This window comes from Vigna umbellata, chromosome 5, assembly GCF_029865625.1.
Source record: "Vigna umbellata cultivar VRB3 chromosome 5, Vumbellata_1.0, whole genome shotgun sequence".
In the NCBI taxonomy this organism is placed as follows: domain Eukaryota; kingdom Viridiplantae; phylum Streptophyta; class Magnoliopsida; order Fabales; family Fabaceae; genus Vigna; species Vigna umbellata.
In genome coordinates this window covers 68,016,083-68,031,932 of record NC_142169.1, presented here as the reverse complement: position 1 = coordinate 68,031,932, position 15,850 = coordinate 68,016,083, and the positions used below count along the sequence as shown (strand labels likewise).

The 15,850-nt window shown below is 33.0% G+C and overlaps 1 protein-coding gene across 1 annotated transcript; it reads right to left on the bottom strand.

Moving 5' to 3' along the window:
* Positions 1 to 8,175: 8,175 nt before the first annotated feature.
* ETT (Transcriptional factor B3 family protein / auxin-responsive factor AUX/IAA-like protein) lies at positions 8,176 to 14,092 on the bottom strand. The gene is made up of 11 exons (XM_047307609.2): positions 13,127 to 14,092; positions 12,737 to 12,793; positions 12,228 to 12,410; positions 11,992 to 12,076; positions 11,812 to 11,902; positions 11,572 to 11,736; positions 10,980 to 11,099; positions 10,815 to 10,890; positions 9,602 to 9,761; positions 8,594 to 9,510; positions 8,176 to 8,522 (listed from the first exon to the last, which is right to left on the bottom strand). The coding sequence occupies exons 1-11, from the start codon at positions 13,463 to 13,465 to the stop codon at positions 8,505 to 8,507; spliced, it is 2,211 nt and encodes a 736-aa protein (XP_047163565.2). The 5' UTR covers positions 13,466 to 14,092; the 3' UTR covers positions 8,176 to 8,504.
* Positions 14,093 to 15,850: the final 1,758 nt, after the last annotated feature.

The following is a 15,850-nucleotide window of genomic DNA, read 5'->3' as shown; positions in this document are numbered from 1 at the left end:
GTTGACCTGACAAGATTCATTTGCTATTCGAAAAAAACATTAAATCAAACCCATCAATTATAACGTGTTATGGGGTCCTGAACTCAAACCCATCCACTTCTGTCACTTCTCATCGCTTTAAACATAAATTTTAGTTTTAATTTCACCCACGTTAGTTACTTCTTTCCTTCACATTTCTACATTACTTATTTCTTATTTATTTCCATTGTATTTATTTATTTTCTCTCTAAATGAGATACATAATTGGAGATGAATCCAACACAAACATTTTGTTAGGTGCATCGTGTTCTGTCGATATCTTTTAATACAGAATTGAACGTGATTTTTGTTTGGGCTAGGTTGCACATGCACTTTATATATATACCTCTTTACGTTGTCCCATTCAACGTATATACATCTTGATGCTGTTCGCGAATTAAGTACGGTACGGGTTTAAAGTTACAGAGTCATTCGTAACGAGGCAGTGCTATATTTAACACTAACAGAATTCAATTCTTCAAATTTAAAAACGAAATGCGTTTTTTTATGAAGTTACGTGTCTTTCTCACACAGTTTCAAGGTTTTCACCATTGCCAAAATTAAATCATTGGAAAGTTAAGAAGGCTGGTAGAGGATTGTGATAAAGTGTTTTGACAGGTAAGTATGATAGCATTTTGTGTAGTGAACAACCAGTCTTCGAAATATGTACATGCATGATAAAGTTTGAAGGGATCTCCATCATTATGACACTAAAATAAGCAAACAACCAATATTGGATGATGATGGAGGTGGACAGCGATGCCTTCGAAAATTCTCATGGGAACAAGACCAATTAGGCTTCTCGCAGAGTTAACATAGTACTTCCGTAGCTAGTGACTATAGAAACTTTAAGACATAATAAGGATTTTTTTATTTATTTATACCGAGTTCTAATACTTTTAGATATTATATACTCTCATTTAATTGTAATGTTATCTGTAATTCTGTATATACGATTGGATACAAGCAAAATTTTACATTGAATAAAATAAAAGGATATGAGTTTATATATATATAAAGTACTTTTTTTAGTAAGAGATATTTTAAAGTAGTATCAAAAATAAATTTGTGAGAATTTCACCCAAAATAAACAATATTTTATCAATATAAAGTCTTATGTGTATACAAGTATTTTATAAAGATTCTTAACCCTACAACCGAAACACCGTCTGTTCAGAAAACAATTCTCTAACACACCGTTCATGAAATGACATTCCTTAATCCATCACATATCATTTTCAGTACACCTGTTATTTTCTACGAATTTCAACATAATTAAAGTAAAAAAAAAAACAATGAACAATTTTTTTCCAAAAAAAAAGTACTTTGAATGCAGTGTTGGGTATTATTGAGCTTAGACAGCTTGTCAACAAGTATTAGCTCGGAGAGGATATGTTATTGAATTCAACGTGGAACACTCTTTTACCACATAAAGAAATTCACATTCTGTTTTTTTCTAATTATAACTTCAAAAAAGATTCCTATTTTGTACACAATGGCAAAAATAAGCAAACACTAGATTTTGGGTACATTTATATTTTGTCAGAAAAAGCCAGTATTCTATTTTCCTTTTGCAATAAACACCCGCGCCCACCAAAAAGGAAAACGATGGAACCGGAAGCAACTCATATACATCTCTATTTAGTCTAAAGTTGATGGATATTAATTATACCATCGCATTGTGTGCATGTTACACGCCTGCTGTTGGTAGATTACATTTTGAATATTCAAATTGAAAGAAAAAAAAAATACAATGTACGTCTTAAATAATTACGTATTGATTAATTTTTAACCAAAATTGTATAATTCAAAGCCATACAAGTGTAGTGTGTATGTATAAATATCTTTCTTTTTTGACCATTGCATAGTGAGAAATGCAAAGGTGGCACACACTTGTAATCTTTCCGAGTCTATGTATGGATTTCATGGTTTTTCTCCATTGTCACTTTCGCCCCATGTAAGGTTAAAACCATGTACTCCATCAACTACCATAGTTTTTATTATATAGAATCTTGAGAGGGACCACACGATCCAGTATCGGCATTATTCCACACTTCCTTTGTACGCAAAATTTGACTTTTCCAATGGTTTTAGATGAGTATTGGGTAATCACTATAAATCATCTCCCACACACTCTCCACATTTTATGCACGTCATTTTAATGGACCCTTGCAACGTAAGTAGTGACGAAACTCTCATCTTATACGTCTAATATTTTACTACTCCAACCCAAACTTATAAATCATATATAATATATCATTTCAATATTTCTTCCCAAATAATACCTTCCTATCACTGTACACGTACTTTTCACGTCTTATTTATTTATTTATGTAACAGTCTTTTCTTTTCTCGTACTGCATTTGCCAAATTGAACAACTAGAGAGAAATGTCTAAGATTATGAACTTCGACCAATTCGTGTTCTATTGCTGTTTTATATTTGAAAGAAAAAGGTCTATTGGTGAGTTCACAAGTTGATTTGGTACCATGATTTATTTGTTCTGAATTATTTGATATTTTAGTATCAGTTAGAAAATTGACCCGAAAAGAACTTTACTCTCTTGTCGTGTCAGACAATTTGGTATAATTCTAATTGCACCGAAAAGAGAAAGAGAAGATGATTTTCTCTTTCTTAGATATTTGATATTTATTTATTAAAACTTATATAACACTTACATTTATGAGTAAACTTGCTGATACTTCATTCGCTCTTCATTTTTAAAAGACTCAAATTAAAAGTTTGACTTTATCTCTTTTCTGAAAACCAATCCAAAATGTTTAATGCATTGAATATTTCTTTACAAAAATGTTTTAATTAAAGGAAGAAGCTATTTTAATAATCCATGGATTAATATGACTTATCACCTGTTCGAACTGATTGAGTTTGAAAAAATATACATATTTTTATGCTGATCAATTTTTAACCCGGTTCATTTAAAATCGGTTCATCTGGTTTGAACCCATGAAGAGTTTGGTTGATTCACTAATACATCTAATAATTTTATTTTATTAATTTATTATCTTATGAAACCCTAAAAAGTATCATCTAACTTATTATACTAGGATTGTGTTTTACTTTTTTTTATCATTTTGAATTGTCTTGAGTTTAACATCATTTTAAAAGTGAAATTTATTTAAATTTGAATTACAAAAAGTTTACAATTTTTTTTATTTTAAAAAAATTGTAGTTAAGTGAGTCGATGAGTCAACTCGTTTAATCCACCAACCCGTGATGGGTTAAATCGGATTCAAATTTTTCTAGCTCGTTAATGATAAGCCGAGTTAAATTCACTCATTAAGTGACCAGCATGTGGTAAGGCTGTTTTGAGAGCACTAACCAGACTTTTGATATGGTGCTAAGATGGGCCTATTTGTTAAAATATACACTATTTGCGAGCTTTAAAGATGGGCCGGTTAAATTGGAGCCGAAAAGTAGCTCATCCAAGGGAATTTCTTCCTGAACTCCATAGTCTCAGTGAAAAATGAGTTAGTTAAAAATTTTACACTTTCATGTTACTTCCCAATTTACAATCTGAAATATAACTTTATATTGCAAGACAATTTAAAATAAAATTTACACCATAAATTTTATTTTAAATTTGTATTATGAATTATATAATATAAAATGTAAATTTATTTTACAAATTGTATATGTTGTGTAATTTGTATTTTAAAATGTCTTTCAAATAAAGAAATTTCCGTCATCCAAGCCAGAAAAAGTGGTCACTGGGCCTCACAGGAAAAGTCCCTTTAATGATTTGGGATTTGTCATGTCATGACTGTCCAAACACATGTCTGTTAAAATGCTTTGTAGCTTTGTTCCCACCAATAAAAGCAGCTATACAACATAAAACCAAATATCACTTATTATTATATCCCAAAAGTGCCATAGAAAAAAAAAGGACTTTTTACATTAGAGGAATAAAAGGAAGCCAGAGATGGGTGTGGAATGCTGCAGAAGGGAAAAAAAGGGAGAAAAGAAAATACAAGTTCTTTTAGCATAATCATCTAGTTTAATTGTTACCATTTGAATTGAAGAATAATATATGTAAAGTACAGAGAAGATGCAAATCCAGCAGCTGCAATAGTGTGCTCACAGAATGCAACTATATTTTTGATAAATTTTTGGCACTGCAAAAAGAGAAGGGATGATATAATATTCAGTCGCTTTCATTGAAGTACCTTAATCCCACTACCACTCTGAATTCTTTTTCCAGAGCCCCTTTTATATACCTTTGTAAGTCAAAGTTACTTCCTTCTGCAAAACGGGCATAGAATAACAGTATATATATAGCAACAAAATGTAATTATTAGATTTTCCATTTTTATGATAGCAATCTTACTAGAAAGTATTGCAAGTGGCATCCTAGGTTGAATCACAATTGAATTGTAATATGTGTACTGATTAGATTTTAAGTAACAAGTGCTGTATCCAAAAAAAATTATTACATGAATCTTAACTTGTTTATCAGACAGTTTGCATCACCATTGAATCCATGACTAAGAGTGAAATAATCAACCTTGGAGACAGTTTATGAAATTGTCTGAGAAAATGCACTCAATAAAGACGGTGGGAGATTGATTAATTATTAGCTAAAATAAATGAAAAATCACTTATGCAGGAAGTAGATACGTTTTGCTTATTAAAATAATGATGCAACTGTTTATTTTTAAAATAAATGGATTACATAATTCTTTATTTTAATACTTTAACATTTATGGTAAGAATGAGAAATTTGACTACAGGTAAAAACAAGAGGAAAAAAAGGGATATCAGTGCAACATTTATTACATGTGGTCCTGTATATATATAAAAAATAAATTAATGACATATGGTCCCTAGTCCCAACTGAAAGTTAAGAATGTAATTTTTTAGGAAGTAAATCACCTTTTCTCACCTGTATGTTGTCCCCAAAATAACTTGACATGTGACATTTTTTTTATACTTTCTAATCCAAGAGTACTGTTTTTACGAAGGTTTGACACTAGTTATGTTTTTACGAAGGTTTGCTCAAAGGTTTGATACTTCGTATATGGCGGATAAGTGGAGGTATATAATTTGACTAACGGTCCATGAACCAATTTTAGTCTACACTTTATTAAGACTAAGACAGAGTCCCAGCTCAAATCGAAGAGATAGGTTCAAATTGGCTGTTGAGAAAGGACGGCCTGGACATCGTCTACGATGGATTGTCCTGTTCCAAAGATTGAAATGGGTTTGGCGTAGGCCGAAACATACCTGATCCGACCAAAAGTAATGATGGATTAGCCTAGGCAAACGTTGACACTTGTTGGCCTAGGCCGATTGTCGAATCAGGTTGTCTTAGTCAAATTTAATCAAATTTTGGTTGATCTAATTTGATCAAATTTAACTGAATTTTAAACTTGGTCGAAATTTGTTAAATTTTGGTAACGGCCAAATCGGTCAAAATTTTGGTCAGGATCAATTTTTTGTCAAATTTGATCGTGTATGTCTTATACGAAATTCAACCAAATTGGACCTAGTTGGTCCAATCTAATTTCTGCAAAGTCAGTTTCTATTAAAATTTGGTGGAATTCGGTCAAGTTTACATTGATTGAAATTTGTTTGAATCCGATCAAATTGATCCAATTCATGTTGAAGGTTGTTTAGGATTAATCTATGATGATGAAGTTTGAAATGAGTCAACTTGATTCAAAGATCAAGATTGACCTGTCGAAACTGAAAGTTATTCTTCATCAATTTAGTTAAGGTCGTAACAATCGTACCTATATCTAAAGTTTAATAATATATTTAAGTATAATAATTTTTTTTTATGTTTAAGAAGAAAATCCCTATTCTGAATCTCACCATAGAATTTTTGTAGATTTTTCAGTTTTGTGAGGTTTTTTAGTAGGAACTTTTTGAACACCAAGACAGGTGGGCAAATTAACCACCCTATAGAAGACTGTTGTTTCAGGAGCAATGGAACGTTGAGTTGTTAGCAATTAGAGATGTTGGAAGGTTTGCTGTTTTTGACCAGAATTGTTACGTTCACTTTCTTTTACTGTTCAGTTCATAAACTTTAAGGTAAGTAAATTATGTCACTCTAAAGTTGAAAGTGATGGCTTGAAGAAGCTCTATAACCAAGACATTTTCTTATTGGAGTCAGATTTTTATCTGTGACGACACAAAAGGAAAATTCGTGAAGGTATGGACTTGAAAATAAAAACTACTAAATATCATCAAACATCATATTCATAAGTGCAATTATATTTAAACAAAGTTTAATAAATATATTAAACTGATTTTTAAATTTGGTCTATTGTTTTTTACAAAGGCTCACTCAGAGAAAATGTCCAACACACTTGCACAAAATGCTAGCAAGTTACAGAAGTCACAGCATATCAACAATGGCAAATTTAACCACGCAGAATCGAAACTAACGAATCAGCATTCGCAAACTTACTAAAAACAAGAGAATCCAAAGTTAATATCTGAAGAAACTCAATTGGAAAGAAGAAATGTGCTTCGAAGGTATATAGAGAAAATAACGACGTATGGGAGACAGTACATAATTAAAAGTCAGCTTGGCATGTTTTAATTACTAATATCTACCAACTTTCAAATGGTAAAAACATCAAATACTGCATTTTTTTTACTATAATCTATTAAAATAGATAAATTAAAAAAATACGTAAGTTATTATTTATAGTAGGAAACACTACTAAAAGAGAAAGTTATTATTTACAAACACAAAATTTTCTTGTACTCTGTTTATGTGTGATGATATATTTAAAATAATTGTACACTAAAAGAAAGTTAAATAGTATAATGTGTTATTGAAATGAATTTCTGTCAAAATAAAGTCCAAAATATTATTGAATGCACATTAATAAGATGTTAACAAAAGTGGGAAAAAATTATGCGAGCTTTGTTTTCTTTTTGTTTGAGTTTTCATTTTGGATTTGACTAAGTTTCCGTATATCTTGTGTAACACGAATGATTAACTTTGTTTCCGAGGAACACGAGTCTTAGATTCGAGTCTTTGTCAAAACCAAAACCAAATTCGAAAATATAGATCATTGTTAATTAAATAAAGACATGCATGAAAGTTACTCTCGTTTGTTTAGAAGTTTACATATTGAAATCCACTTACAAAGTTTATGAAATTAAATCACTCAACCAGTTTGAAATCACAATTATTGTTTGATATTCGTATACACTTTCAACATTTATTCACAATAAAAAAAATTTAACTATTATTAGTAATGAAAATTAATGAACTTGTTTTAAATGAAACAAAAATAAATATTTACTTCCCTTCGATATACAATTATTTAGTGATAAAATTTTGTATAAACTTTTCTCACCTTTTCAATTTACATAAAAAAAAAACTTCGGTTGCAATCGCCCTAAATTAAAACAAGTAAATAAAATAAAAATTGTATCATTACAATAAAAAAAGCTAGTGCCAGTAAACAAACCCCTTATGGTTTAATATACACTAAATCTTGTTTAGAAGCACGAGTGTGCATTAAATCTAAAAAAAAATAAAACGAAAAACAACTAGAATTGAACTTCAACCCGTGCACCAATTTGGGGAAATAATTAAAATGAATTAAAATAACAGTTTGTAGCGGAAATTCCTCAAAATTCAAATAATGCAAAATTATATTTGAAAACAAGACCTATTTAAAATTAATAATCTTCAATCGCTTTTGAAGATTAATAGATTATTTTGTAAGAAATTTCATGTTAAAAGGCAAGAAAATTAAAAAAAAAAAAAGAAGTCCCAAGCATAAAATTATACAATGAAATAATTCTGATGTTTTAATTCACCAAGTCTATAGCTTTCCGTATAAAATCTACATTTTTCAATATATCACTTGAGTTTGACATTTTCTACTTTCAAACGCAATTTCATCATGCATTTTACGAAGAAAGCTACTATTTAGTCAAATACCATCACGTTAGGTTTCCATAAATACACGAGATAAACAGAGTAACGTGTTTGGTCCATGGCTATGATCCATCTGTATCCAAAGACCTCCCTGTCACTAAAAAAGTGTTGTTTTTGGACTTAAGAGGAAACAGGATTGACCCAAATAGCGTTATGCAACTTTGTTCTTTGCAGTGAGCAGAAATCACTGACAAGTGGCGGTTGGAGATGTTTAAGGATGCGTTCCCTTCCATATGAAAGTTCAACATCTTGATAAAGATGTTTAATAAATACATTCAAAGGGTTGGATAAAGATGCATAGTATTACCACAATAGTTTTTACTCGAGTAGCATTCTCGTACAGGTCACATTGCCTATGCACAAACCATAAATACACAAGTACTTCAACTTTGGTCATTAGCCAATATTAGATAAAATTAACTAAATCAAGCAAACAACAATTTTCCTCGTCACTGAAATCCAAAGATATTATAGCAAAGCACATAACCAGAGCAAACAATGGACCAACTCTTCAGCTTATCAATTCCAGTGAGTCATATTAGCTGGCACACATGATTCTAAGTTCAATACTGCAACACACCCTGCATAGAGTAGGAAGTATTAGATGAACAATTACATCCTCCTTCATGGTAAAGGTTCATAGATAAGATACCTTTGTGCAGTTACTTCCAACCGCCTTGCTCTGAAGTGTCCTGCTAGGATGAAACTCATCTTCAACAATTCTAGTAAAGGAAGGTCCAGCATTAATTGGTAAAGTGATGGTAGAGGCATCGACCTCTTTGGTTGCAACATGTGTGTCCTCAGTCAATGAAAAACCAAAGAGTCTACAACTACTTTTACATGAGGAAACCAACTCTTGATTGTTTCTCAGGGCCGACACAGAATTGTGTGACTGTGAACTACCCAACTGATTACGAACATCAAACATACCTAAAGAACTAGCCCTTTCCGGAGCTCGCCTGGAGAAAGTAAGATCATCAGATGGGGGAGATGCAAATGTTCTAGCTTTCACTTCAGATGCGCATAAACCTTGGTACATCTTACTATGTTTCTTATTATTATAATCACTGTTAGAAACTGGATTAACTGCTTGCTGGAACATTAACACAGATGATGGAGATGACACCTGTGAAGGTGTAACGGATGCATGCAAATGCGGAGCATTGTCATGCATCTGTACAGACCACCCATTTCTGGAGTTAAGCAACTGATAACCATCAAAATGTCCCAAGCGACCATTAGCTCGAGCCTCCTCTATTGACAATGCTCTTCCATATGGTTGACTTGGAAGAATTTCTTGACCTTGCAAGACCTTCTGGAACCGGAAAGATTCACTAAAGCCTGTGCCATTGCAGGAAAAATCAGATGCTGCATGCTGCATTCTGATGTTATTTCCCGTTGGGGGAATCCCGGGACAGTTTGGACCAATATAGTACCTCCCTAAGTCATATAACCGGGGACTCTGAGCATTAATACCATCAAAGGGAGGATTAACACCCAAAATTTCTTGACCTTGCAAGACCTTCCGGAACCTTAATGATTCCCCAAAGTCTGATGTTCCAATCCCATCTGCGGAGTAACAAATTATCAGTGTTATTGCACCGAGAAACATGGCTCAATTATATACTTCTCTTTCAAGAAAATTGGTCTAGTGACTTACTGGGAGAAGGAAATTCCATCTTCGTTGAAGTCATTCCAATCCTGGTCCTCTTCAAACCAGCTGCCATCATGTTGCTGGAACTTGAAGCAGAACCACATGGCTCAATTTCCCATGGGGAAACCCTATTGTGCCTAGCAGCTTCCATGTCATCCCACCTTACCTGTATTAAACATTAAGAACAAATGGCTCAACAATTTATAATCAACAATGAGGTAGTGACAGTGCAAACTAAGGTTGTGTCCATTATGAACGACGAGAACATTCAAATCTTTTGAGATCGAACAAATTGACATACAAAACAAAGGAATGCTTGAGATTTATGCAGAAACAACAAGTTTAAAGAACAATATCAAACATTGACATGCAATATACAGATATGTCTTTAGCAGTTGGCAGGAGAAAGTTAACCAACCACTCAAATTATTAGTATTGAAAGACAAGCCAACGTTGGCTGTGACGGATTCATGTCAAACATGTATTCCACTACTAGGCATGGAACACACTAATGAAATTTACATACCATAAACGATGAATTATGGCTAAAAAAAGAGATAGGTAAACTATCATTTACAATTCAAATTTCAAAAGATAATTGTCAAGCTGATAGCCTGAATAAAGGCAAAACACAATTAAAGGGCTGGGGGGATACTACTCATTACATTCATGCGTAATTTAAATAAATCCAAGTGTATAGTTTCTTCTAAAGTTTTTTTTCATTTATTTGAGAAAAATATGTTTAAAGGCAGGTCCATGGAAGTTCTTACATCCTGCAGAGTTCACAAACCCCGTTCATCCATGAAACGAATGTGTAAATATCCATCAATAAAACAAAAATCATCAAATAAAGACAGATTGAACAATAAAGGAGTTGATATTTGTTTAAAGCTTCTTAAAAAAAAAATTACTGAAACAAAAATAAGAAAGCTGTCAGTTACGGGGAGGAAAATGCAATCATATTTAGTACTCCTTCTACCTTGCTCACTTATATATCCAAAACGAATGTGAAAAGCTCAATAATGTAGAAGTGCAAAACTAATGTAGTCTATGGAGAATCCCCAGCCGAAAATCCTACGAGTATAGACTTAATCTTCGTAATGAGCTCAGATATGACCAAAAACATTACAATATCAAGCCTTAAAGCTTACAACACACAATCATGTGTACGTGAACAATAACAAAATTATAGAAAGACGTGAGACCAAAGCTGACATACCAGTAGGCATCTCCATTTCGATCCAGGCCATCTAACTGGATCGACATCACTGATTCCAGCAATTAATCCAGTAAACCTGTTCAATAGAAATTGTATCAAGATCACGAATTGATAGGTAATCCATTAGTAGCATGAACTCGTACGATATTTGATAATTTAACAAACCTCCGTTCTGCAGCATCTTCTGTTTCAAAACGCATCCTGAACCTCATTCCAACTAAATAAGAACAATCAAGACTCTTTAAGAATTTGTGAACAGGTATGATGAATTCTGAAGAGCTAAACCTGCAAAGGAACAGCAAAAAAGTATGCAAGACATTCTTAAGAGAGATTGAGAGAAAACTGACGGAGAAGTACTGAATCAGTAATATTAAAGAAATAACATTCCTAAAGAATAGCTCTGGCAAAAACCTTCCAGTGCATGGAACAAGTGAACTGTTAGTTTTTACTTTAATCTTATTAAAATATACAAATGAATGCATGGAAATTTTAAAGCGTAAAATATTCAATAACCATTAGGAATTTCTGGGAAATTCAATGCAGGTCTTCTGTTTCTATTAAACCAAATCTCCTTTCTAGCACCTTAAAATAGAATAGCTGAAGTGAATCGGGAAATTCACCATTATATTTTGCAATGAAACCCATCCCCATCTAATACCAACATTAAACACTCCACAATTGCTCATAGAACTGAAATATTTACGGATTCCCTTGACTAGCTCCTGGGAAAAGTACAAGTGACTTAATAGAAAAATACCTTGGATTGTAGCAAACACTAAAAGCACATCTTGTAGATAATGCATTAACAACATCCATGAAAGTTCCAGGATTCAATTGCTGACCAGTAGGTACTGCAAAGGAACCAGAACCTTTCAACTGGGCTGCCCTACGAATCCCTAATCTCAGTTCTCCATCGTCGCCCCTGATTTATATTATAAAATGTTAGTTGTGTTTAGGAATACAAGTTCATATCAGATACAAATTCAGGTCATGATACCTAAGAAATAACACAGCATCTCCAGAAACAAGCTTCTTTTTGTTCACAAATGCACTCCATCCAGTAGTTAGCAAATGCCTCCGTGGCTGGCCTGCTCAGTTGCATAATGATAAAAGATAAAACCCCCAACTCAAAGTGTTCAGCATGCTATGCATACTAGTATGTTAACAAGTGGCATACCTCTGTATATATGACGAAACCTCCACTCCAGGCCATGAAGATCCTTAGCCACGAGCTCCTGTGAAGGTCTCTGTTGACTGTAATCCTAAAAATAACAGTAGAGTACAAATTCAAAATGCTACCACAAAAATACATACACAAACAAGCTTGAAATTTGGATATAAAATATGATAAATCAAATTAGACCAGCCCGCAAAACTCTTGAGCACAAACAATGCATTGTAATTAGTAATTACCAGAGGAGGAAAGCAATCTTCAGCTGCTCGGCGAGGCACTGAAAATCCACCATGAGTGCTAGTGTCTGAAGCTGTGAGAGTCTTGCAGAACATATGGGGAGTTGTTGACTTCACCATTGCTTCAGTGTCCTCCTCTTCCCCATCAGCTTCAATTTGGCCTTCACGCAACCTTTGCTCCACTTGCTGTAAGGAAGTGCCGAGTTCGAGCATAATTAAAACTAAAATCAGCCAATAAAGAGGCTTAATAATAAAATAACACCACATCTTATCATAACAAAAGGGCCGGTAATATGGATTTGGAAGGAAAGCAAAACACAACATAGTGTGCTTTTTCCTCCCTTGGCTTCCAGAGATATGACATTCTGCTCAATCAAACAAAATCATCATAACTAGCTAGTCATATTTCATCTGACCCGAAAGACTAGGACAGATTGAGATGCCTTTCTTTCTGCAAGCTTCCCAGACCCAAACTGCACCTAAGTAAAATCAACATCATAAAGAAACCTCACCTCACTTTCAGGAACCAACAACACTTGGCAATATACTTCATCGCTCCCTTCCTCCGCCTGCCCAGAAAAAGCACAACCATATTACATTAAAATATATATGCAAAATCAAAAACAGACCACCCCATATTTCCCTTTACACATGACTCATCCAAAAGAACCAAAACCAGAGACAAAACCAAAGGGGTCGCTCCTTCATTCGTAAATCGTTGAACTAGACAAGGAAAAACATCAACTTTCTCAGCAAGCAGACAAACAGAAACCCAGATACAAACCCCCATAAAGAAACCAAATTCAAGAAAAGGGAAAAAGGAACAAAAACTCCTTAGCCGACACATTGGTTTTGTTTTGTCCGATGAAGGGTAAAAAAGTTACGAAGCGAACCACACTTACATGGAGCTTGACATCAAGAACACGACAGAAGACATGGGCGGGGATATCATAAGCAGTGACCGGAAAATCCTGAACATGCTCAAAGTGTCCCTGTGGCAAGTACACAACAACACTTCCTTTCTTCGGCAGAGAGATCAAAGGTCCGGCACATGCGTGCCACAGTTCCAAGCAGACGGAAGAAGGAGGAGGAGGCGGAGGAGGAGGAGGAGGAGGACCAACCAAGGTGGAAGCAGAAGTGCTTATCCCGGAGTGAGAAGAAGAAGATGAAGCGGCAGAAGAAGAAGAAGCGGATAATGGAGCTTCATCATCCTCGGTGGTGTTCAGATCGATCAACCCCATAGGAAGAAAGCGATGTTTGCAATGTTAAGAAATCTAAGAAGCGAAGGAGAGGGTCGGAAGAGGAGGGAGGAGGGGAAGATTTCAATGAATGGTCTCATGCCTGCTGCAGCATTTTCAGAGAGCGTGAGGTGTAGTTGAGTAACTTTGGCATTGCTAAAAGAGGGTGTGACCCAATACTCCAAAAAGAAAGAGACCCTCTTTCTCTGTCCTCTCTCTATCTTTCTTTCTCTCTCACTAACCTTTTATGAGTTATCACTCTCTCTGCTATTTTGTTTCTTTTTGGGGTTCTTTTCTTTTACTTTATGTTTTGGCTGGGAAGGGAGGTGTGTGTATTTTGGGGTAGCATCAAATCAAGCTTTCAGTGAGATTTAAGTTGGAGTGATATAAAAATGGTAGATTTGCATTCCATCCTGTTTTATTTTATGTGTTTTTTGGGCCCTTTTGCCCGTTGTTCTGCGGGGTGAAGCAGGAGCAGTGGTGCAGTTGCCGCTGCTGCAATGCAATGCTATGCTATGCTATGCTGAGACTGTTGGGTGTGATGTGTGGCAGAGAGAGAGAGAGAGAGAGAGAGAGAAAGAAAGAAACAAGGCTAGAAGAAGAAAGACTGTAGTAGTGGTAGTGGGTGAGTTTGTGAGGTTATGTGTGGGTTAAAAGGCAATAAAATATGGGAAGTGAATAAAAAGTATTTAAGAGTGTACGGCATCCCTGTATTTCCGGGCGGATGTCTATTCTGTCCTCTTCTACTTCACCAAATCTCACACCTATCCCTCTCTCATCTCTGCTTAATCTTCTCTTCTCACTCTCTCTAATTCCTCCCTCTCTTTCAAGACCCCACTCCTTTCCCTTATGCTAACCTATTTACCTCCACATCACATGATGCCATAAATTTACTTCTTCTTTTTTCCATTTTTTCTCATCACTCCACCTCTCTCCCACCCTTCCTTCTGCATGCAGATACTTTTTACAATTTTCATTATCCAACTCAATAATTCACTGTCTTATTACATAAACATCATTTTTTCATTTAAATGTCCTTTAATTTAATTTTAGGAGATACATTCAAAAATATTTCGGTAAAAAGTTCATTTTGTAAAATATTGACATGTTTCTTTTTTAGTATAATGAAAAAAAAATTATAATCTCGATTATTTTATTGTTTTTGTTTTAACTTAATAAATAATTAATATGTTTCGGTTAATGATTCAATGTTAAGTATTTCTTCACAGAGTCTCTAAATTTTAAGTTTAGGTTAACATTTTGTTTTTATCATTTGGTCAATTCATGTACTGCATGTAGGAAGTACTCTGATAGTAAAATTTGTTTGTCCATAGGTTTTAGCAATAAACATAATAAAAGTAATTAATTATTTGAATATTAAATATGTATTTATAGATTATGAACCTGAGTACTTTCTGCAGTGTTTGTTCAAATATTTTAACAACAAATGATGCATAATAAAATAACTAACTATTACGATATTACATTTTAGAATAAATTTATTATTGGTGTTGACTTAATTACGATCAATACAGTAATTTCTAACTTAGAATTGGTGTAATTATTATTCCGGCTAATTTTGCTCGTATTTCAACCAATCAGTCTATTGATTATTTTATGTGAGATCTAAAAGATGGTTGATGGTTCAGTTCATGACTGACCACGATCCTATTAATATAAATATGATTGTTTATGAAAAAGTTAGTTTTAGTGTATAATTAAATTAAAATTTTATAAAAAGAAATTAAAAGGTTTATTTAAGATTAGTTTTGTACAAACATTAAGTCTTCTAAGTTCAAATAAAATCAATAGAATTAAATATTTTATACTAAAATGATAATATTTTTGTTATACTAATGGTAATATTGTACTAAACCGATTATTTAACTAAAAAATTATTTATAGTATTATAGTTTTATCTTTATACCCGTTTGTCTATTAGTATTACAAAACGTGCTAGTTTGACTCGAATGATAACCTTTAACCCGAAATTTATAAGAACTAAAAATGTTTCATAAAACAAATTTATATCGACAATTTTTATCAAGTAACCCAAACTATATATTTTTAAATTAAAATTTTACAATTAATATTATAGAAAATGAATTTGAAACAAACTAATAATAATAACTAATTATAACTGGTTGTTCATTAAAAAATGCATTTGAATTAAATATAAAAAATTTATTAAATTATTTGACTTTAATTTTTTTTTTTGAATTAATTTGAATTGGTTTTACTCATTTTATATTTTTTTATTAATGTATGTATTTAACCTCTCTTTTTTTATTTATATAACGCTCTAATATTGTGATGAATAGTTTAAGACAATCAGAATAAAATATAAAAACAGAAGGAATATTTACAGTTTTATAATAAAAAAATCAA

Bases quoted from the DNA above. Each gene is read 5' to 3' on its own strand.
- ETT (XM_047307609.2), bottom strand. From the start codon at position 13,465: ATGGGGTTGATCGATCTGAACACCACCGAGGATGATGAAGCTCCATTA. The intron at 12,794-13,126 runs GTAAGTGTGGTT...TTTTCTGGGCAG, and splicing joins TTCTTGATGTCAAGCTCCAT to GCGGAGGAAGGGAGCGATGA. The intron at 11,903-11,991 runs GTATGCCACTTG...GCAACTGAGCAG, and splicing joins GTTTCGTCATATATACAGAG to GCCAGCCACGGAGGCATTTG.